Source organism: Carlito syrichta, unplaced genomic scaffold (genome assembly GCF_000164805.1).
Source record: "Carlito syrichta isolate Samal-C Ts95f unplaced genomic scaffold, Tarsius_syrichta-2.0.1 Scaffold287711, whole genome shotgun sequence".
NCBI classification, from domain to species: Eukaryota; Metazoa; Chordata; class Mammalia; order Primates; family Tarsiidae; genus Carlito; species Carlito syrichta.
This window is the reverse complement of record NW_007231807.1, coordinates 84,282-106,731: the sequence shown is the minus strand read 5'-3', so window position 1 is coordinate 106,731 and position 22,450 is coordinate 84,282. Positions and strand designations below refer to the sequence as shown.

The 22,450-nt window shown below is 36.6% G+C and overlaps 2 protein-coding genes across 2 annotated transcripts; one reads left to right on the top strand and one right to left on the bottom strand.

Moving 5' to 3' along the window:
* Positions 1 to 726: 726 nt before the first annotated feature.
* FBXL3 (F-box and leucine rich repeat protein 3) lies at positions 727 to 13,843 on the top strand. The gene is made up of 4 exons (XM_008052945.1): positions 727 to 1,079; positions 2,035 to 2,157; positions 4,980 to 5,151; positions 11,278 to 13,843. Exons 1-4 carry the CDS (start codon positions 732 to 734, stop codon positions 11,919 to 11,921), a joined length of 1,287 nt encoding a protein of 428 aa, XP_008051136.1. The 5' UTR covers positions 727 to 731; the 3' UTR covers positions 11,922 to 13,843.
* Positions 13,844 to 15,619: 1,776 nt separating this feature from the next.
* Positions 15,620 to 21,729, bottom strand: CLN5 (CLN5, intracellular trafficking protein). The gene is made up of 3 exons (XM_008052944.2): positions 21,570 to 21,729; positions 20,238 to 20,463; positions 15,620 to 17,770 (listed from the first exon to the last, which is right to left on the bottom strand). The coding sequence occupies exons 1-3, from the start codon at positions 21,651 to 21,653 to the stop codon at positions 17,259 to 17,261; spliced, it is 822 nt and encodes a 273-aa protein (XP_008051135.1). The 5' UTR covers positions 21,654 to 21,729; the 3' UTR covers positions 15,620 to 17,258.
* Between the last annotated feature and the right edge of the window lie 721 nt (positions 21,730 to 22,450).

Genomic DNA, 22,450 nt, shown 5'->3' with positions numbered 1-22,450 from the left:
CGGGTCTCGAACCCGCGGGCTCAGGCAATCCACTCACCTCAGCCTCCCAAAGGCGCGGGATTACAGGTTGAGCCACCGAGCCCGGCTGGAAAACGTTTTAACAGTAATTGCTGTGTTTGAAGAAGAAACCGCATTCCAGAACAAGCAATGTATAGTCAGAGTAGTTTTGCTTAATTTAAGCAGAGGTAAAAATGCCTGATGGTAACACATATCACTGACTATTCAGTGTGGAAGGCGTGTTAGCTACTAAATTCATATCCTCTCTGGAGGTTCTTGGGACTCTGGTTTGCCTTGAATTTAAGAACTCAAATATTGCAGCTATTCTTAGATGACTTTTAAGAAACCTTCAGAAAGTATCACTGTAGGTTCCCTTTTATAGTCATTTTAATTAGTTGACTACAACTTTTGAAATATAAATACTTGGTTTAATTTCAAATCACAATACACTTTCCCCCAAGTGTAGTATATATGGTATATTATGCTAATAAATGTAAATATTTAACAACACCTGCCAAAAATGTATAGTAGCTGCAAAACTGTAGTTGGTCTTCATCGGTGTTTTTTATTATAGTTTGTTTTAATATTGTTGAATTGCTGATCCAGTTCTTTCTGGGTATGTGTATATATAAGCGCACATACACATCTCAGTGACAGAATAATGCATTTTGGATTTATTTTTACTCAAAGGTTATTTATAGAATGAAAAAAAATGATGCATTTTTCTGTGTAGGATGAAACGAGGTGGAAGAGATAGTGACCATAATCCATCAGAAGAAGATACTGCTGAGAAATCCAAGAAACTGAGGACTACAAATGAGCATTCTCAGACTTGTGATTGGGGTAATCTCCTTCAGGACATTATTCTCCAAGTATTTAAGTATTTGCCTCTTCTTGACCGGGCTCATGCTTCACAAGTTTGCCGCAACTGGAACCAAGTATTTCACATGCCTGACTTGTGGAGATGTTTTGAATTTGAATTGAATCAGCCAGCTACATCTTATTTGAAAGCTACACATCCAGAGCTGATCAAACAGATTATTAAAAGACATTCAAACCATCTACAGTATGTCAGCTTCAAGGTAATATTTTAAATACTACTTTTAAAAAATAAAGCATTTTTAGTGACTTTTTTGTCTTAAACCAATGCATCTTCTCATGTCTTTAAAATATTTCCCTTTTTAGGGAAAGTGCTTAAAAATTTAGAATTATTGAATATCTTAGAAACTATTAAAAATAATGAGCATTAAGTAAAATTACTCCATTATAATTATTAATACTCTCTTAAAAGAGCAAAAGCAGCCACTAAGCGTAAATCATTGAGTAAAGCTTGTGAGTTCCATTGAATTATTGTGAACAAATTTTAAGAACAATGTAATAAATAAAAATTGGAAAGATTATAATTGAGTAGAACTTAGCTGCTATTTCTATCCAACAGTGACTGAATGTTGCTTATTGATAGTTTTTCTTTCTTTTTTTTTTTTTTTTTTTTTGAGTTGGAGTCTCACTCTGTTGCCCAGACTGGAGTGCACTGGCACACTCCCGGCCACCGCAGCCTCGACCTGCTGGGCTCCAGCAATCCTTCTGCCTCAGCCTTCCAAGTAGCTGGAACTACAGGCGCGTGCTACTAGCCCGGCTAATTTTTTTAATTTATTGTAGAGATGAGATCTCACCAAGTTGCCCAGGCGGGTCTCGAACCCGCGGGCTCCGGCAATTCACTCACCTCAGCCTCCCAAAGTGCGGGATTACAAACTGAGCCATTGAGCCCAGCCATTGATGGGTTTTTTAATGTGGGATCTTCAAATAAACAGAGTCATAGAAACTTGATGTAAAAGGTTTAGATGAATATACTTTAGAGAGAAATAGGAAAGGGTACATAGAAGAATGCCAGAAAGAACTGTTTGTTTCTTTTTGTTGCTAAAAGGAAGGTATCAGAAGTCATGCAGTGATGGTTTTTTGAGATATCCAGAATAGTTTAAGAAATCACAGTAGAAATTTAAAAATGTACATGGATAAATGGTGTTTTTTTTTTGTAAGGTGGACAGCAGCAAAGAATCAGCTGAAGCAGCTTGTGATATTTTATCACAACTTGTGAATTGCTCTTTAAAAACACTTGGACTTATTTCAACTGCTCGACCAAGCTTTATGGATTTACCAAAGGTATCTACTGGTTTGATTTTATTGTCTGTTACTGAGAAATCCAGTAAAAGCTTAACTTTTTTGTATTGACAGTGACCGTGTAAGAAAAGTAGTATATACGCATAACAGAATGATAAATAATGATAAAGTAGTATATATGCATAACAGAATGATATGTATAGAAAAGTAGTATATATACATAACAGAATGATAAATAAAAAGCCTTCCTCCCTTCCTTCTTTTTTAAGCCAGAGTCTCTATCACCCAGGCGGGAGTGCAGTGGCACACAGATGGCCACTGCAGTCTCAACCTGCCAGGCTCAGGCAATTCTTCTACTTCAGCCTTCCAAGTAGCTGTAACTACAGGTGTGCCACCATGCCCAGCTACATTTTTTGCATTTATTGTAGTGATGAGGTCTCACCATGTTGCCCAGGCAGTTGTCTTGTCTCTGCCTCCCAGAGTGTTGGGATTATAGGTGTGAGCCACTGCACCTGGCAAAAAGTTATTCTTTGATCAACTTGTACTTCTAAATTGGTAGAATTAATGTAAATTAATTTACAGAGGATTCTATAGGAAGTGCTAAAAGAAGCTTAGTAAAACTGAGAAACAAGCATATTAGAAAAAAGAGACACACAGATGCTCCTTTTTGGGCTGTCAGAGCAGATATTGGTGAAGTTAGAATCAAAGAAAAGTAGAGTGCCAGTAAGTATTAAGAGCAGGTATAGCTTACTCATAAAATTTGGCAAGTGTTCTGTAAAGATTTATTCTTGAGCAAAGTTAGTACAGTTTGGATTAACTTACAATTTTATTTAACTTCCTTTTTTTGGGCATAGAGTTAACATATTCATATATATGTTCTGACATGATCTTGTACATAACTAGTGATAGCATCTCTCTTTCTGTCTGTCTCTCTCACAGTCTCTTAAAATAGAAAAACAAGAAGCATACATTTTTTAAAAGGCAACTGATAAAGACCCCTGAGTATGTTAGCTAATATTCAGTAGGTTAGTATCTAACAATAATTTGAATTTTTTTTCAGATTACACCAAAAAATATAGACACTCTTTTAAACACCCAATAGTTTAATTTACTAGAATGATTCAGGAAGGGATATTACTAAATTGAGTATATATTATAACCCAGGTGGTTGTTTGAACGGAATATCAGTTCCAAATATATCACCAATTAATATCAAGTCTTACTTGATTTTTAAAAAGTTGTAGTAAATGTGTTCATCTTGAGAGAAAATGTTTTCTTCATTTGTAAAATTGGCAAGAGAATCTGTACATTTTAACATTTTTAAGATTCTAAGTTAGATCACAGTCCCGGTGATTCTGATTATGATGACTCAAGGACCTCCTTCCTAAGAAACACTGAGTTACGTGGTATAGGACCAACTTCTTCAAGTTTCAAGTGGGAAATGAAATGCTCGGAATTGATTTTCAGTGTATCTACCATAGTTAAAAAATAAATATACATACTTAAACATATGGTATATATAAAAATATACAATATTAAAAGATATGTGGAACATAATTTCCTTTTTTTCTTATCACTGTCTAATACTAATTTGGAAACCACTGGAGCTAGGACTGATGCTTTCCTTTTTAAATGAGTCTAGGATGCTTATACCATTTTCCTTTTATGGCTTTTGTAGAAGATTGAAATAGTGTTGCTATATTTTGGAAATCCTGAGAGAACTGAAGAGAATAAGGGAGAAATGTTTTTGGCCAGAGCTAGATTAGAGAAATAGGGAAAGGAGTCTAATGCAATCATGAGCATACTAATGAAGACATGTGATTGTATAAGATATAATTGAGTTTGATATGAAAGTTATTAACATTTAAGTAGTTAAATAGTTACTTGATCAAGATCTAAATAGTTAACCAGTTATTTAATCACAATAGGAAAAAAGATAAATTAGGGACAATGACCAAGAAGGTAATATTTCATTAGTGCCCTCATCCTTGTTCACTGCTATAGAGAGTGTATAAAGTTAAGTAGTTGGTGATGTTGGCTATGTGGAGGAATGTGTTGGAGCATGTATTAGTCCTTCTTTCTTTAATTTCCCAGGTTCCTTGCCCATTGGTTTTAGCTTCTTAACTCTGATTCAGAGTTACAGTTTTTGAGCATGCTCTAATTCCTATTTCCCTACAGTGGTTCCTTTAGGTCAGATTCTGTGTCCAACGAATAAACTTACGTGTATCTGATAAATTGAATGATACTGGTGCATTTATGGACGAGATATGATAAAATAGAAAGTTGGAAAATATTATAGATAATTTAACATATTTGAAGGAGTTTTAAACTTGGGATTTTATTCAAGTGTGATTTTGATTGTTTTAGAATCAAATTTTGTATGAGTTTCCATGTTCCAAATGAGTCTTTTATAGCTTTTGAATTAGTTGTCATTTTCAATGATTCTGTTAATAGTTATTACTGTTTTAATGGTCATAACTATCAAACAGAAAAAAAATGCAGTTCAGTGTTACAAAACACTAAAGTAGGATTTCCAGATACAGTGAAATGAAATGTCTGAGAGGTGTTCTTGTCTTGGATTCCAGAATTTCTCTTTTTTGCTTAGCAGTGGTTACTGTGACTAGAGACACTCGTTCTAAGGCTTGGTATCCTTTTTTTCTCCCACAGATAAAAAGGCTCTTTTCAAAGATGGTAGTTAGTCACCTCTTTTTACCATACTCCCAACAACAGTGAAGGGGTGGTCCTCCTAAAACAAATATGACTATATCATTAGGGCTCAGATAAATCATGTCTGGTATTATATGGAAACCCCTCAATTCTTATTTCTAAAGATTAAGGCAATTTTTTTTTGCTTTGCTTTTCAGTCTCACTTTATCTCTGCACTGACAGTTGTGTTTGTAAACTCCAAATCCCTGTCCTCGCTTAAGATAGATGATACTCCAGTAGATGACCCATCCCTCAAAGTACTAGTGGCCAACAATAGTGATACACTCAAGTTGCTGAAAATGAGCAGCTGTCCTCACGTCTCTCCAGCAGGTATGTTATGTTTTTTGCCAGACACAGTTTAGTAAAATGTATCGATGTGTTTATCAAATTAAGAAAAGCTGTGATCATTAATCTTGAAAGTGGGTTAATTTGACTATTTCATTTCTTTTACATAAAAATGTTTTTAATGTAATAATACAATACAGCTTGTTTTCTAATTTTGTTATTTAGTATACCATGTGCTAGGAAATAGGTTAGAAAAAAGAGGAAAGGGTAATATGAGGTCTGCTTAAGGTGTCCTGTTAGGCAAAATAGAATTCTCATTGTAGTTACACTCACAGAGTAGGTTTTGGGTCAGAGTAATCATAATTACATTTCTTCTCATTATGTGGAGGGACAAGAGTTGTACTAAGTAGTGACTTTACAATTTTGCATGATGATGTTTTTCCTAAGTTGAATATTGGAGCCTAGAGTCCGTTAAATGGGAGAATAGTATTATATAAAAGCTCTTTCTAACTTGTACAGAATTTTCTGAGCATTACTGCATTATTCGGTGTGAGATTATTTAAATTTCAGATAGTTCATATTAAAAAGTGAGTATAAACCTAAATTTCATATTACCTTTTACAGCTTTATCCCTGACTCCTCCTACTGTTGACATCTTTGCTGATCCTTTAAACTGTTTATTTGGGAAACTTGTTCTTTATGGGATAATAATGTTAAATCTTTCATCTTTTTACAGAACACTTCCTACTTTCTTGTCATAGCTAAAGTTTGTCTTCCCCCAAGGAAATGATTTTCTCTTGGATGGAGATTACTTGCTCATTCTCCCAAGTTTCCCACAAGGAGGATCTTGGTGCTAGGCATGGCTAGGTCTACTGTTGTATTTTCCTAGCCCTCTCTGCCATTTTGGATTATCACTGAAGGTTTATAAAATAGAAGTAAAGAATAGTCTTTGGAAGTTACTTCACATAGGTGACCTCGATCACATTTTACTATCTAATATATAAGCCTGCTATGAGACTAAGGTCCATGCTTCCTAGCTTCATAGTGTAAAAGGTCCTTTGTATCCTGACCTCCACTTATCTCTTTGATCATGTTTTGCTACTCACTCACGTGTAGCTTTTACTTGAGCCCTTGGAACTACAATTTTTTGTTTGTACCTTTGTGTGTGGTCAGTACACTGTAACCTATGGAATACTTTCTCAATTTTGTTAACTCTTCATTTCATCCAGCTAGTTCAGACTTCAGAATTCAACTCAGGTGTTACCTGTTCTAATTCCCATTCTCCATTCTGGTTTAGATCCTCCACCTGTGTATTTCCATAGCACCCTGAACATATTTACCACACTGTATGAGAGTCAAGTTTCCATTTTCTCTGTAAAATTGTGTGCTCATTATTCTCTTTATCCTGGTACATTTCATGTTCATTTATTTTTACTAAATATACACATTAGTTCCGATAGTGTAGTATAAGCTTGCTTCATCCTACCTAATGACTTTTAGGCTAGTTGTTCCAGAAGGGAAGGGATGAGAAAGAATACTTGTAATACTTTTTTTTTTTTTTTTTGAGTCAGAGTCTCACTCTTGTCATCCAGGCTGGAGTGCAGTGGCATACTCATGGCCACCCCGGCATTGACCCGCTGGGCTCAAGTAATCCTTCCACCTCAGCCTTCCAAGTAGCCAGAACTACAGGTGCATGCTACCACTCCTGGCTAATTTTTTGTTAATATTGTAGAGACAAGGTCTCACCAAATTGCCCAGTCTGATCTCGAACCCCTGGGTTCAGGCAGTCCTCTTGCCTCAGCCTTCCAAAATGCTGGGATTACAGGCTTGAGCCACCGCACCCAGCCAAATACTTGTAATACTTTTTAATCAAAGAGTATAACTAGTAGATTTTAATTAACTTTAACATATTTATATATTTCCTATCTATATTTTGCATATTTGAATAGTTTCTTTAAATTGACATTGTGTACTATTTTTTATTCACTTTTTTTTTTTGAGTCAGGGTCTTACTGTCTCTCAGGCTAAAGTGCAATCATGGGTCACTGCAACTTGGATCTCCTGGGCTCAGGCTACCCTTCTGCCTCAACCTCCCAAGTAGCTACAGTCATGTGCTACCATACCTGGCTAATTTTTTTGATTTTTTTTTTTTCTTGGTAGAAATGAGATCTCGCTGTGTTGCCCAGGTTGGCCTTGAATACCTGGCCCGAAGCAGTCTGCCTGCCTCGACTGCCCAAAGTGCTGGGATTACAGGCATGAGCCTATTCTACTTTTTTCACTGAACATTTTATCAATTTTTAAGAATTTCATATAGTCATTATAATTGTCTATTACTGGATCTCTAGGTTAGTATGACTGTTAGTACCTTGCTTCTTTGATACCACATTCCTAATTTTCTTCCTTCCTCTCTGTTCTTACTCCCTTTCCTTTGTTGGCTTTTCTTTTCATTTTTTAAATTTTGGTGTTTCACAGTGTTCTGTACTGGCTACGTTTTTGTTGTTTGCTGTAAACTCTAGCAATGTTATCTTCTGTGGTTTTTGTTAGGTTAATATTTCCTACTTTCTGTGTCTCTGGAACTCCAGAGCTATGTGTCGATCTGCCAGAGGCCCAGTGCTCTACAATGTCTCACTGGTACTTCAGACTGAAGAACTTCCCTTCTCTCCTTTTCCAGATCGTTTGCTCTTCCCTTTTTTTTTTAAAACTCGGTGAATGGCATCATCCGTCTAGTTTTCAGGGACCTGATGAATATCCTTGATTCCTCCTGCCCATACTTCCCATGTCACTTCAATCACCCAGGCCTTGAATCTCTGGCTTTCTCAGTCTTCACCCTAACTATTCTAGTCCAGACCACCATAATCTTTATGCAGTACCCTCTTAACTGATTTCCTGATTTGCAGCTTTGCCCTCCTGTAACCTGATTTCCATGTTACAGCCAGAGTAATCCTAAAATTTTCCCCCTCTACGTTCCTTCAAATTTTCTCACTGTGCTTTAGATACAAATCCAAACTTCTCACCTAGGCTTACAAGGTCCAGTATGATCCAGCCCTTTCCAGATCATATATTGGGTTTCATCTTTTGATCATTCTTTTACTTGTAGACTGTGTTGAGATCCTTCAGTATTTGGAACACTTGTGTTCTCTTTCATGTCTGGATGGTCACACAGGAAATACTATCCTCTACTCTCCTTTGTCCTACTTTGATCACTGTAGTTATTCTGGGAAATCTTCCCTGGTTCCCTTATTATGAGCACCCAGACCATCTTGTTTAATCACTTGCTACCTGCTATCAGAATAAGGATGCCTTGCCTTACCATTCTAGTACCAATGCTCGGCATGTAAGACACTCATTAATTATCAGTTTGAACTAGTGTCCGTTTTGTTACTTAGTATGCTACCTTGTTGATAAGCCAGCATTCGCATTATAGTTCATGTTTGGATACTTGTTTCTACCTTTTAAAAAAATTATTCTGGCACATAGCAGTTTGCTTCTGTTAATTTCTTCCTTAGGAGAAATTCTTATTTTTTTGAGCCAGGGTTCTCACACTGTGGCCTAGGTGGAATGCAGTGGCATGCTCACTGCTTACTGCAACCTCGACCTCCTGGGCTCAGACAGTCCTTCTGCCTCAGCCTCCCGAGTAACTGGGACTACAAGTGCATGCTACTGTGCCCAGCTAATTTTTTTATTATTTTTTTTGTAAAGACAGGGTACCCTTATGTTGCCATGGCTAATCTCAAGCTTCTGGGTTCTAGCAGTCCTCCTGCTTCAGCCTCCTGCTTCAGCCTCCCAATTATAATGACTATATGAAATTCTTAAAAATTGGGATTATAGGTGTGAGCCACCATGCCCGACAGGGTCTGAATCTTTTTCATGCTTCTTGCTGTGTTTTGGTTTTCCAAGTGAGTTATAGGAACTTATAATACCACCACTAATACGTCAGCTTTGTAACAGCTTTACTGAAATATAATTCACATATCATACAATTCTCATTTAAAGCGTACGATGTATTGACTTTTAATATATTGTCAGAATAGTGTATCCATCCCCACAGTCAAATTTAGACCATTTTTATTATCCCAAAAAGAAACCACATATCCCTTAGCTGTCATCTTCTAAAACCCCCATCACCAGCCACCACACCCGGGTAGTTTAAAAAATTTTCTGTGTAGATAACATCTTCCTGTGTTGCCCAGGCTGGTCTCAAAACTCTTGGGCTCAAGCAGTCCTACCACCTCAGCCTCCCAAAGTGCTGGATTATAGGCTAGCCATGAGCCACTGCGCCTGGCCCTTTTTGTGTTTTTAATCTCTCTGACTTCTTCAAAAGGGCTCACATGATTAGATTGGGACTGCTTAGATAATCTCTTATCTTATATAGCCCAGCTGTGCCATATAACATAACCGTAGGCGTGATATCTTATTAAACTCACAGATTTCAAGCATTAAGATGTGGAATCTTGGAGGTCATTTTTAGAATTATGCCGACCACACGGCTCTAGGAATTTTTAAGTGATATCCCAGTTCCTTTAATTTGAATCTTTGGTTACCATTTCCCATGTGTTTCTTTTCTTTTTTATATTAAGCTTTTTGGATTGTAAAGAACAGAGATGTGCTCAGGTGACCTTGGGTGGTCAGGGTGTATTTCAAAGTACTTACCTGCTTTGTGGAGAACAGAAACTTTGTAGTGGCTGAACAGTGTGAAGCATAGATGTCCATTACTCCCTCTTCTGGTGACTCATTCTGGTGATTCAGTTGATCTCTTCTCTGACTGTATTACCTGTCTTTCCTACTGCTGTAAAGCTCAGGCTTATTGGTGGTCTCTCTGACTTGTCACTTCTTAGTTAAGTGTATGAACTTAAGAGTGTCACTTAGCCTGTGTTTGCATTGCAGCTTTGCTATCTTTGGCTAGCTGCTTCCACTTCAACATAGAAATCATACTTAGGTTTACAGACCTTTTGAGTAATTGTGGGATAACATGTCTAGTGCCTGGCAAATCATACTTGTACAGTGAATAGTAAATGAAAATATGATGTATGTTTTGTTACTCTTATCACTGTTTCTAAATGTAAGAAAGAAATGGATTGGATGGGTTCTTTAGTATAGGGTGCCTCTTTGGGGCAGAATTCTTATAGTGGGTCACTTTGGAGATCAAGTATTGACCTTTGTAATGTCATCTGTTGCTAGGATGGTAGATTTGGTCAGTTCTGGTTCCCTAAGTATAGGGAAATACTTAAGAGACTGTTTCCTGGGTGTACTAAGAGCTTCAAAAGTCATATGTGTATTTCCACTAATGTGATTGGGTGGTTATTTTGGCCTCATGTATCTAGTGATGTCTCGGTATTTTTTCTTAGAATTTTGATAAGCTTATTATATTACTATTAGCAGTTGCACTGTTGACCATTTGATGGAAATCTTTATTTTTGTACATATTTTTACTTAGTTACATAAATAATAGTTTCATATGGCTATATCTTATTTTGTTTCAATTAGGATTGGATTTTGATTTTCAGAAAACGTCCTTTGGCTTCTGTTATAGTAATTACATAACTTTTCTTACTTAACCTGTAAATTTAGTGTTAGTAATTTTTTAAAATACAGCACGGATGTGCATAAATGGAGTAAAGCTTAGTAATGATATTTTTTTTGCATATGTATGTACACATATATAATATATACATATATACAAATATGTGTATATATAATGTATTTAAGATTATTTAAGTATATAAAATGTATTTAAGATTATATAAATACATGAAAATATATTTTTTTAATTGCGATGGGGTCTCACTGTGAACTCCTGGCCCCAAGTGATCCTCCCACCTGAGCTCCCAAAGTGCTGAGCCACCATGCCTGACCAGTAATGTTATATTTTTTTAAATGACAAAGTTAGTTACTAATAATTTATTATTATTCTGAGTTGATAAGTTTCATTTCTTTTTTGAGGTACTGGATTTAGAATTGGTTTTATTTTCTTATAGACAAAATTAGTAATAGATTTTAAATGTGGCTTCCCTTCTGCTATAATTCAACTAAACAACTAAATTTTAAATAATACAGTTTTGTGGTAAGGGAAATGTGGCAAAATTTTGTGGGTCTTATTTCAGTGTACTTGAATTTTTGAACAGATGAACTTGTACAAAAACTTGTAAATAATTAATTCCTTTTTCTTCCAAGGTATCCTTTGTGTGGCTGATCAGTGTCATGGCTTACGAGAATTAGCCCTGAACTACCACTTACTAAGTGATGAGTTGCTACTTGCTTTGTCTTCTGAAAAACATGTTCGATTAGAACATTTGCGCATTGATGTGGTCAGTGAAAATCCTGGACAGACACACTTCCATACTATTCAGAAGAGCAGCTGGGATGCTTTCATCAGACATTCACCCAAAGTCAACTTAGTGATGTATTTTTTTTTATATGAAGAGGAATTTGACCCATTCTTTCGTTATGAAATACCTGCCACCCATCTTTACTTTGGAAGATCAGTAAGCAAAGATGTGCTTGGCCGTGTGGGAATGACATGCCCTAGACTAGTTGAACTAGTAGTGTGTGCTAATGGATTACGGCCACTTGATGAAGAGTTAATTCGCATTGCAGAACGTTGCAAAAATTTGTCAGCTATTGGACTAGGGGAATGTGAAGTATCATGTAGTGCCTTTGTTGAGTTTGTGAAGATGTGTGGTGGTCGCCTGTCTCAGTTATCTATTATGGAAGAAGTATTAATTCCTGACCAAAAGTATAGTTTGGAGCAGATTCACTGGGAAGTGTCCAAACATCTTGGCAGAGTGTGGTTTCCAGACATGATGCCCACTTGGTAAAGACTGCATGATGTAGGACATGATGAGTAGCACCTTAAATTCAAGCTAATGTATTATTATAAAAGTTTATTTGCTGTAGTTCTGATATAATCCTACTATTTTGTGGCATAGAAATTCTATATCTTCAATGAGTCTGTATAAGGATTGTTTATTGGGAGACCCATGAATCAGTTTTGGACAGAAAACTCCATTTGTTTCTTTAACAATTGAATCTCTGAAAAAAATTTTAGAAATGTGGTTCAGAAGTGAAAGTAATAGCCAGCTATAAAGATTAAACAGTTTAGTCTGAAGGAAACAAAACCTACATATTATAATATTCAAGAAGTACTAATAGGTTTTCTGAAGTGTTGTGTTCTCTATGCATTTTTTAAAATGTAAACTTGATATTTTAGGGTCTTCAGTTATACATACACCTGTTATAAGGTGCTTATTATAGCTCAGGAAAGTGAGCATTTTGTGAGAAAAATGTAGGATATATTGTATCTAATGAAATGGATTGAATGAATGTTCTTCAATGTTACAAAGCTGTTTCAAGAAAAAGAGGTATGTATATAAGTAATTAACATTTAGAGAACTGATAAATGTCACACAGTGGTTATTATAGAAGGATAATACACAGAGCCAAGATCAAATTAAAAGACAATAAATGGAATAGAAGAAAGGCCGTATTTAACTTTGTATAAACTTTCAGTTTTGCTATGTAATCTGCTAAACTATATAAATTATTTTCTGTGATATATATGTTAACATGTATGTGGCACTTGAGGCATTGTATGTAAAGTAAGGAATGCTTTACCAGTTCTCCTTGGCTTTGTTTAACTTTGTTTAAACTAGTTTTGAAATATTAGACAATAATTAAGTTGAAAAAGTATCTGTTTTAAAAAGCCAAAGTGAAATAATTAAAGATAGAATGTGAAATGTTTATAAATTATTGCCATGAAAGAATATTTAGTCTCCAGTAAATTCTAATGATGGCTCATTTTTCTGTTTTGGAATTATATAGTTACATAAGTAGACTTTTTAAAAATCATAAAAGGAGCACCATTGTACAGTTCAGCATAAACAGTAAACTTAAAAGAGGATATATTTAAGTTCATAATATTTTTGAGTAAATATTGCTCAGTGAACTGGAAAATTTTAATAGAAAAATGTCTGCAGTTTTGTGATTGTTAATTTAGTTAAACTGATACATTATTTAAGTTAGGTAGCATTTTATATTACTTTCATATGAATAAAGATAATCAATGCATTGTAGGATCTATAAAATATAAGTTTTGTGCTACATTTAGTTTTTTAAGATACATAGGCTTTGATTCAGGGCTCTAAGGCTAGTAGATATTATCCTCCCAAGGGAAATTAGAAGTGATTTACTCCCAGTGGAACATATTAATGCTTGAAATGGCTCTCTTCAGTAGTGTGACTTTTAGAAGGTATCTCAGTAGTTAATGAAACTAAGTCTTACTGATCTATTTTTAAAAAGATGACCTTCCTAAGAATAAAGTAAAAGGTGATTTTCTGCATAATCTGTGGTTTTCAAAAGTGATGGTATTCTACCCTGCAGCCACATGTGAGAAGAAAGACTGATCTAGACTTGAAAATTAAAAGCAATTGTAGAAATATTTCCCCTCTTTCTATATAGTAAAAAGCTTTGATTGTACAAGAGATCCTGTTCTAATGGATAAGGTTTTTTTTCCCCTTAAACAACTTCAGAAAACTGAATTTGACAGTACATAATCAGTTCTGCTTACCAAAGCTTTTGTTTGGAAATTTACTTTTTGTACAAATTGAATTATATAAAAATGCTTGAAATACTTTGTCACTTTATAAACTAAATGCATAGTACTTAATTTGTTTATACTGTAAAGTATATGTTAAATGCTTTTACCAATTTGAGAATAAAAATACTTATTAATACTGTTGTATTTTGAACTTTTAAAAAAACTATCCAAACATGTATACTTATTTCACTTTAAAACTAGTTTAAAAATGTCTGTTTTTTAGTTTCAAATCCATTTTGATGGATATAACGTTTAATATTAAACAGTGTTATGGTTCATGGGCAGTTTTGAAGGTACAAGGCTAGGTGTGTGGAATCTTAATTATAAGCTGTGATGCCTAAAAAAGTATGAAATGAAAAATTCATCATGAAATCGTAAATTTTAAAATTTTATAAACTGGTTAAATTAAAAATGATTATTTCTGCATTCATAATGAAATTTATGAAAGACATTATTTAATTTCTCAGTCTTAAAGGGCCCTAAACCCAGCTAGTCTTTTCAGTAGAAAAATGAAACTACTGAAACTATTTTCATCTCCTGTCTCACTGGTTTTCATAAAATAACTTCAATTTATCTTAGTAACCCGTGATATTTTAACTAGATGATCAGAAAAAACAGGCATGATTGAAGATTAAGGCAATTTACTGCATTCCATGAACTTTTTGTATTTATGGACAAGCTTAGGCTAGGAGGAGGGATTAGTAGGAAGAAGGGTCAGGCCTAAACTATGTCCTTTAAGAGGCTATGAGGTACTCTGTACCCCACACAGAGATAGCACTGATCTTTGCACAGACTCCAACTTCCAGTTTATCAGCGGGACGGGTTTTAGTGTGACTAAGCAGTCAGGAAAACTCCACCTGCCTGCCAGCGTTCATCATTGGAAAGGAACTGTGGTCCCGGGTAAGTAAGAACTACCAGAAGGGCCTGTTAAACTGGATAAGACTTCCTAAGACTTGATTTTTATCCTGATTTTTAAGAGCCAATGTTGATGGGCTCAAGATGCTTAGGGTTCAGTAGCTGTTGTCACCTTTTGACTGTTTTCCTCTACCTGCAACAATATACCCACATGGTGAGTGTAGTTACCCAATACAGGATTATTGAAAGGATGCATTCAAAGTTAACCACTTTATGTTATGTTGCCTTTTGAAGTTGCCCAAAAGGCAGCAAATTCATGCATGGCCATGTTTTGGTTTCCCAGCTGCCATTTTGGAAGCATACTCTTGAATCATTTCTTCTTGATAGCTACTCCATCTGGTAAGCACAGTTGGCAGGTTTGTTAAATTCTTAAGTACTTGTATGAATGCTGTGCTCTCTGCGCTATAGTCACCTGAATCTACATGGTACTTTCACAGAATTTCCTCATTTAATATTTTTAGGAACAATGAAAAATCTTGACTGCTTTTTAAACATAACTATTAGAATTTTGCTTTAGAATCAGGTTCCATGCACAGATGTCCTCATTTGTTTCTGCTACGGAAGCAAGTTCTTTGATTTGCAGTTGACACAGACTTGGTGCAAGAATATTTGCTTGTCACTCCAACAAAGTTCTGGAAGTCCAAAATACTGTATTCCCAGAGCAGTTTTCCCAACTGGTAGAATTGGTGTTGCCCATGTTTACCACTAGATGGTGATAATGCAAAATTCAAGTTTTTCTGTGACATATTTTGAAGACTGTTAGCAGGTTAAAGAGTCAATATGAATTAGGAATGTTTAGGCATTGTTAAGAGTAGACATGCTAAATGGGAGGCAGTGAAAGAACGTTCTCCCTCTGGCTGAGGCAGACTATCTCTGAGCAGTAGGCAAAATGGTGTAGTGCAGTGCTTCTCAAGCTGTGTGTGGTGACTAGGCTTTTATTTTTAGACTTTGAGGAGCCTACGGTTTTGAAAAACAATAAAAATAAGTGAAATAAGACCAAAGACATAAAATACAAGTCCCAATTTTTAATTAGATCTAACAGAAACAAAATACTCCAATAAATTGCTTTCAGTTTATAAATACTGCCTGTCAATATCTGTCCTCATCTCCTCACAGACCAGTAAAATTTGGTTGACATGTACTGGGCCTGAGGACCACACTTTGAGTAACACTAAAAAATGTGTATAGTGTATGCAATTCAGTCAGCAAAACCTGGGTTCAAAATCTGACTCCATTACTACTAGCTGGGTAGCTATGGAAAGACCACTTAGCCTTACTAAGGCCCAGTTTACTCATTTGGATCAGGAAAATAGTATCTATGGTTAGGCTTTTTATGAGAGCTCAATAATAATGTGCTAACCTCTCAGGAAGCACTCAAATGTTAACTGAAACTGAATCTTATAACTGGTGCATTTACACATTAAACATGGGTTGTTTTCTCTGATCTCTGCTCCCTCATCTTACTGACTGGTGTTTTTTCCATGAATAGAAACATTTCAGTTGATCATCAAATACATAAAGGACTTTGAAAGCTTGTCAGATGGGACTGATTGAAGCATAGTTATTTGGAGATCTTAACAAAAACCTGTCTTCTGAGGGAAGGCCCCCTCTTCCACTGCGCAAGCAGCGTCCATGGGAGAGAGAACTACAGGAAGCAGTGCAGGAGTCAGATGCATCTGCAGCCAGACACTTCCAAGCCGCAGATGCTTGAAAAACTAATGATGCACTACACTACTGCTCAAAGTCCAGGTGATTACAAAGCCCAGGAAAGGCTGGCACATAGACTACACTAGGCAAGGTCAAGGATAGCAATTTGGATTTTGATTAATCATTACGGTTGCCATTCGCTGTAACCTTACTATGCCCCAAACGTACATGACTTCTTTTTTATTTTTATTTATTTTTAATTTTTATTTTAAAGATGTGGAGTACAAGGTTAGGTACACAAATATTCAACATGTGTGACTTCTATCTTTACAGCAATCCTGACAGATGAATCATTTGAGAGAGAAGGAAACAAAGGTTTAGAGATGTTAAGTTGCTTAAATAACAAAGCCGGTTACCGGCTGATTCCCAAATGCTAGCCAGAACTTTGTGCTCTTTAACACTGTATCTATGACATCCGTAAGCACAACCCCTCCAGTTCTGGTGTCCAAACAAATTTTTAAAGGTAGGTAAAGGGAATGCAAGCAGCCTACTAAAACTGGCTCCAGAGTTAAAATAGCTGTCAGTCTAAATTACCAAAAGCACTTACATGAAAACGCACTAACTACCACACCAGAAAAAGTTGTTGCCACCATGAAAATGTCACTGAAGGTATTTTTAAAATCTTGGCATACCATATCCACAACTTTAAAATATTGGGTCCCAAAAATCCTAAATATCTGATTTGAGCCATAATTCTCCACACTAACAAAGGCTTGTACATTGAAATAAAAATCACCTAACTAGCTCACTTTGGCAAGTAAGAGTTTCAGCTTCTTTTCAAGAGAAGAATCCTGAGACATTGATATGCAGCATTCTGCTGATGTGTATTTTATCTTTCTGCCCCAAGGGGGAAAGGCTAAAAAATCCACACACGTAAAATCATCCTCTAAAAACAGATGCTGGTGGTCAGTGAAAAAAGGATAGTAGAATTTAAGGTTTATAAACCAGAGAGTGTTTTGTTTATGTTAGGTAAAGGGACTTCTTCATATGTTATTTTAATAAAAGGGAATTTCATAGGTAAAAACCAATATTCAAAATTATAAAACAAATAGAAGTGTCTGTGCATAATCACTGCATCAAAAATTTGCAAAAGACTCAACAGAAATTCTTTAGTTGACAAATGTGGTTTGAAGGGGTAATAAAAACTTTTTATGGCTAAAGCAAGAGTCTTGTTTCCTGTTGCCCCAAAAATAGATGTTTCATTTCCCAGATAAGTAGGTTCTCCACTATAAAGAAATATTCTTGTATAGTTGGTTTCTATCTTCTTGAACTCTGCTCCAAGTTCAGCCAACTTCATATATGTCCTTAACACAAATTTGGAACAGTCGTAAGATTCAAACCATGTCTCTGCCCCTTTTTCTGGGCTGGCTTGGACAGTCCATGTCTCATAATAAATCCCTGTTTCATTGTCCTGTTTTACCCACTTTGCCATTTTGTTGAACGTGTTTCCTAGTTAAAACAAAAAACAAAAAACCACCTAGTGAACATAAAGCTACTCATGTTAATTTTAAGTAACATTCTAACCTGATTAAGACCATGGATGCACATGAGTAAACTACAATTTTGAATTTCCAAACCTGCATTTCACAACAGGAATCCAAATTCGATCAATTTGTACTCCATTCTTCAAGGCACAAGATATTTCTGAATTATAAGCATTAGACATGCAGGTGTATAAAAAGAAGGCTTATTGACTAACTTGATGATCATGTTAGCTATAGTCAGAGTGAAATGATGCATATGCAGGAGCTTTTTACCTCTCTCACCGAATCTGGATTCAGTGGGAAACGAGAAAAGGGAAGCTAGGAAAGAACTGTGGAAAAGGAAGAGGCGAAAGGGCAAAGGCAAAGAGTGAGTGAAATGGGAGCTCTCTACTGCAAAGCATGGCGTGCACGAGGAAGAACAGCCACCTGGGAGTAGCCACTGCAGGAGTCTGGCTACTAGTATCAAGGACAAGCACTGCACCCCCCCACCTGGCATCTCTGGTATTCCCTTTTCTCCCTGTACTTGCAGCCGTTGGGATGCCACTGCTGACCCCACCCACCATACATTCTCCCAGTGAGTCAACTAAACTGGAAATGGTTTTGGCCGATTTCATGAACTACACAGACTCCAGGGGGGCAAACCTTTATCCTACCACCTTGTACCAGACAAAAAAACCTCTCCAAATATTTAGAAAACACTGTACCCTGCATGGTTACAATGCTCATCTGGGTGTTTATATGATGACTAATACCGCTGGCAGCCAACATTTCATTTTATCACTGTGCAAACCTTTCTTTGGGTATCCCAACTTGAGTCCATAAATAAATACTTCATGCTCTATAAAATGAGTAGAGTGGCTGCCCCTATCAATTTTATGGAATTGAAACTGGAACAGAATAAACCCTGTGTTGTTAGAAAAAGGATATTGCTCTTAGTTTTTGAACTTTGAATAGTCACTGTTGTACTTCAGAAGTAAGAATGCTTCAAAACACTATTTTGTAACATAAGAATGGCCAATGAACAGGAATAATCACAAGTGGATGGATGGCTTAAAAGACTAAGTACTGGCACATTACAAACTATTTTACAAAAAAGAGTGACCACTTGTTCATATGATCATTGATTTATGTCACAAGGGAGAATTTTCATATAATGACGCAGGTGGAAATGGAGAATGATGTAAGCTGGCCTGGATGAAAGAAAGAGCAGTTATTGATTTTACTGAGGACTATTAGAAGAGAGATGGACTTTCATATTGTTGGGACGATTTGGGACACATTGATTCGAAAATGGGAAGAAAGATTAGAAAACAGCACAGTGTATTCGTTAAAAGATGCCCAGGCTACATTAAGTCAGTTGCAGACCTAGTTCTGTAGCATCCAGCTTTACCTGAAGAGACAGGAGTCACATTATCTGGCTGAGCCTCAATCCCTATGTGTAGAAGGAAGAAGAATACCTCACCCTCTCAACAAAACTGAGTGAACACACTTCAAAATGATTTGTGAAGAGCATATAAACAGAAAGCATGATCATTTCCTCAAGACCTGGGGCTCGCTGCATAATTATGATCACAAATAGTGCTTTCAGATGGTTTCCACTTTTTTGGAGAACAGACATTTATAACATAATGCTCTATAAATCATATGGGCAAGCTCCTTACCTCTAAAATGCTATGGTGGTATCAGCACCATTCTACACATGAGGCAATAGGCCACTAAGGTAAAACGTGACCCAAGTTCATTAACAAGTTACTGATGGAAATTCTGCCCAACTCCATCACTAACCAACAAGGCAGCACATGCAGAAAAATCCCAACTGGTTCAGCAACTTTTCAATACATACAAAAGAATAGAAAAATCTCAGAGAGAAAATACTGAAATTGCTCAAGGGGGCCTCAAATATACATTTTGGGAGGCAAAGTACCAATAGTTAGGAGAATGGCCTATGGAGCTTGACTGCCATGGATGGAGTCCCACTTACTTAGCTATGTAACTCTACCCTCTGTGTGCCTGTTTCTCCATTTGTAAAATGGGGGAAATAATAGTAACTATCTCAGGGGGTTGCTGTGATGATAAATGATGTCATATGTACAGGACTCATTAGTAGCTATTATTTTTCTACATAAAAATATTTAAATTTATCAACACTAGAATATTCTTCAATACAGCTAACATCTCCTTTGATTTCCCATCACTATGTTACTTAGAAAGCCGTATATCATTTTACTAAGTGTTTTGCCGTTTCATTTTTACCATAGGAATAGAACAAGAGATGAACTACTACTCACCAAGTTCTGCATGAGTAATAGTTTGGATCTAAGTTCAGTGGTTCCAGAAGCGTTATATAAATGACCTCCAAGAAGTAGAAATTTTCATTTCTTTCATTTGGATTTTGATACAATCATCAAATATTGCCATACTTTGAAACTTACCTGATATGGTTGCCACTTGAACTAATGTCCCATTTTCCTTCCAGTGAATATCATCAATTCCTTCAAAGAAGCAGGCAGCACCTTGATTACACCAGAAGGGAGCATTCATTTCGGGCCGAAGATGGGGAAATGTACAGTTGCCAAGTTGAAAGAGTTCATACCATTCCATGGTATAGTTCTTGCCAGTTAATGTACTCCTGAATCCAATGGCATCGTGCATAATTTTCTGTGTAAAGATAATACATGCATGAAAGCATTTGTGAAGTAACCATGGGTCCAGCCAGGTAACCTGAGGAAGAAAATGGGCACAAAGCACAACTATCAAGTAGAACAACTATTCAGCAGTTCCTCTTCTGTATTCCACTCTGTGGCCCCTCAAGCCCCAGGTCCTCATCTACTCTAGCTCTGTCCACTGCATCTTATCTCAGATAGAACAGGCTCAGAATTTCCTTACAGCTTAGAAACAGTATGAGAAGATTCCATGCCACAGTCACATGAAGGAGCCCTATATACCTCACAAGGTGCTGAGCCAACCCAAAGCACCTAAACAGGGCCCAGAAATCAAGAGGTGTTTCCTACCTGTCTTTTCTCTCTTGGCCTCCTCCTTCCTTCTCACTTTCCAGGAGCTGGTAGAGGAGTTGCATTCAGATTCATATATTAAAAGGGATTAAAGTGATGACACTTGCTATTGTCAGGATTACAAACGCTGATGACTATTTTTGATGACTTTATTTATTGATATTTTTAAAGAGACAAGGTCTCACTCTGTCACCCAGGCTAGAGTGCAACAGTGTGAGCATAGCTCAATCCTCAAACTCGAGGGCTCAAGCAATCCTCTTGCCTCAGCCACCCAGGCAGCTGGAATTATAAATGCATGCCACCATGCCCAGCTTGACTACTTATTTTAAATACACTAAGAGGAATAACGATAAACATGATCTAAAATCATCGATTTTAATAATCATTATTCTTTCAAGTTAATTTTTTTTGGAGTTGGAGTCTACTTTGTCACCCAGACTGGAGAGCAGTGGTACACTCATGGCCACCGCAGCCTCGACCTGCTCAGGTGATCCTTCCGCCTCAGCCTTCCAAGTAGCTGGAACTACAGGCATGTGCCACCATGCTCAGCCAATTCTTGATTTATTGTATAGATGAGGTCTCACCAAGTTGCCCAGGCTGGTCCTGAACCCACAGGCTCAGGCAATCCTCTCACCTCGGCTTCCCAAAGTGCTGGGATTATAGGCATGCGCCACCTCGTCCAGCCTTCTCAAATTAAGTTAATAACTAAATCATCCAATTAACCAAAGTTACAACATCAGAATGCATCCTTACCAAGTGTCCCAGGAGGTCTCCATATTTAAATTCCCATACTGGGGTTTGTAATCGAAAGACTTCAATGACATCATCACCCTTCATCACCGGAATGGGTGAGCCAGTTGGGCAGAAAGTGTACGTTGCTTGACAGTAAGGATCAGGTTCTGGACGGAAGGAAAAGCGTCTAATGAAGAAAAAGAAACCATCAACTTAGATCCTAATAGGAATTTGGTTCTCACACATTTTAGAATCCAGATTTTAATTTCACCATCAGTAACATTTTTAGGGAAAATATTCAAAGCTTAGAACAGAGCAAATAAATATAAACTTACATTTTATTGGTTATCCTGTGGACAAACTTCCAATGACATCTTTTAATAGCAAATGATAAATTAAAGACACTTTGATAAATGTAAGTTTCCCTGTTCCTAATCCCACTGTGAGAATTTTGAAGAGAGGGACCATGTCCCAATGTTTATAGTTCCAGATCTTATTATAGTAGACACATACAAATGTTTGCACGATAAATATTTTCCAACATGTGTATCTATACATTAAGATTATTCAAAGATAATTATGATTAAATAGAATATATTTTGTATTTAAGAATTAACCAACACATTCAACCAGTATTTACTGAAGACCTATAATCTGTAGGCGCTATGCTAGGATGGAGAGAAACAAAAATCAAAACGCTGTTCCTTCCTCAGGGAGCGTTGGGTGGAGCTGGGAAGACATTAAACGAGTAATGAGGTGCAGTGAGGTAGGTGCCACACTAAAGAATTGAATCCTGTGGGTGCAACGGAGGAAGAAATCATTTTTGCCCAGTCTGGGACGCGTAGGGGTGGGGAGAGTAAGGGGATGAGGGCTTGGCCTAGGTTTTAAACGTGATGGAGGAA

Coding starts and splice junctions, on each gene's coding strand:
- CLN5 (XM_008052944.2), bottom strand. CDS start 21,653: ATGAAGGGTGATGATGTCATTGAAGTCTTTCGATTACAAACCCCAGTA. Junction 20,464..21,569: donor GAGACCTCCTGGGACACTTG/GTAAGGATGCAT, acceptor ATCTTTACACAG/AAAATTATGCACGATGCCAT. Junction 17,771..20,237: donor TCAAGTGGCAACCATATCAG/GTAAGTTTCAAA, acceptor TGTTTTAACTAG/GAAACACGTTCAACAAAATG.
- FBXL3 (XM_008052945.1), top strand. CDS start 732: ATGAAACGAGGTGGAAGAGATAGTGACCATAATCCATCAGAAGAAGAT. Junction 2,158..4,979: donor GCTTTATGGATTTACCAAAG/GTATCTACTGGT, acceptor TTTGCTTTTCAG/TCTCACTTTATCTCTGCACT. Junction 5,152..11,277: donor TCCTCACGTCTCTCCAGCAG/GTATGTTATGTT, acceptor TTTTCTTCCAAG/GTATCCTTTGTGTGGCTGAT.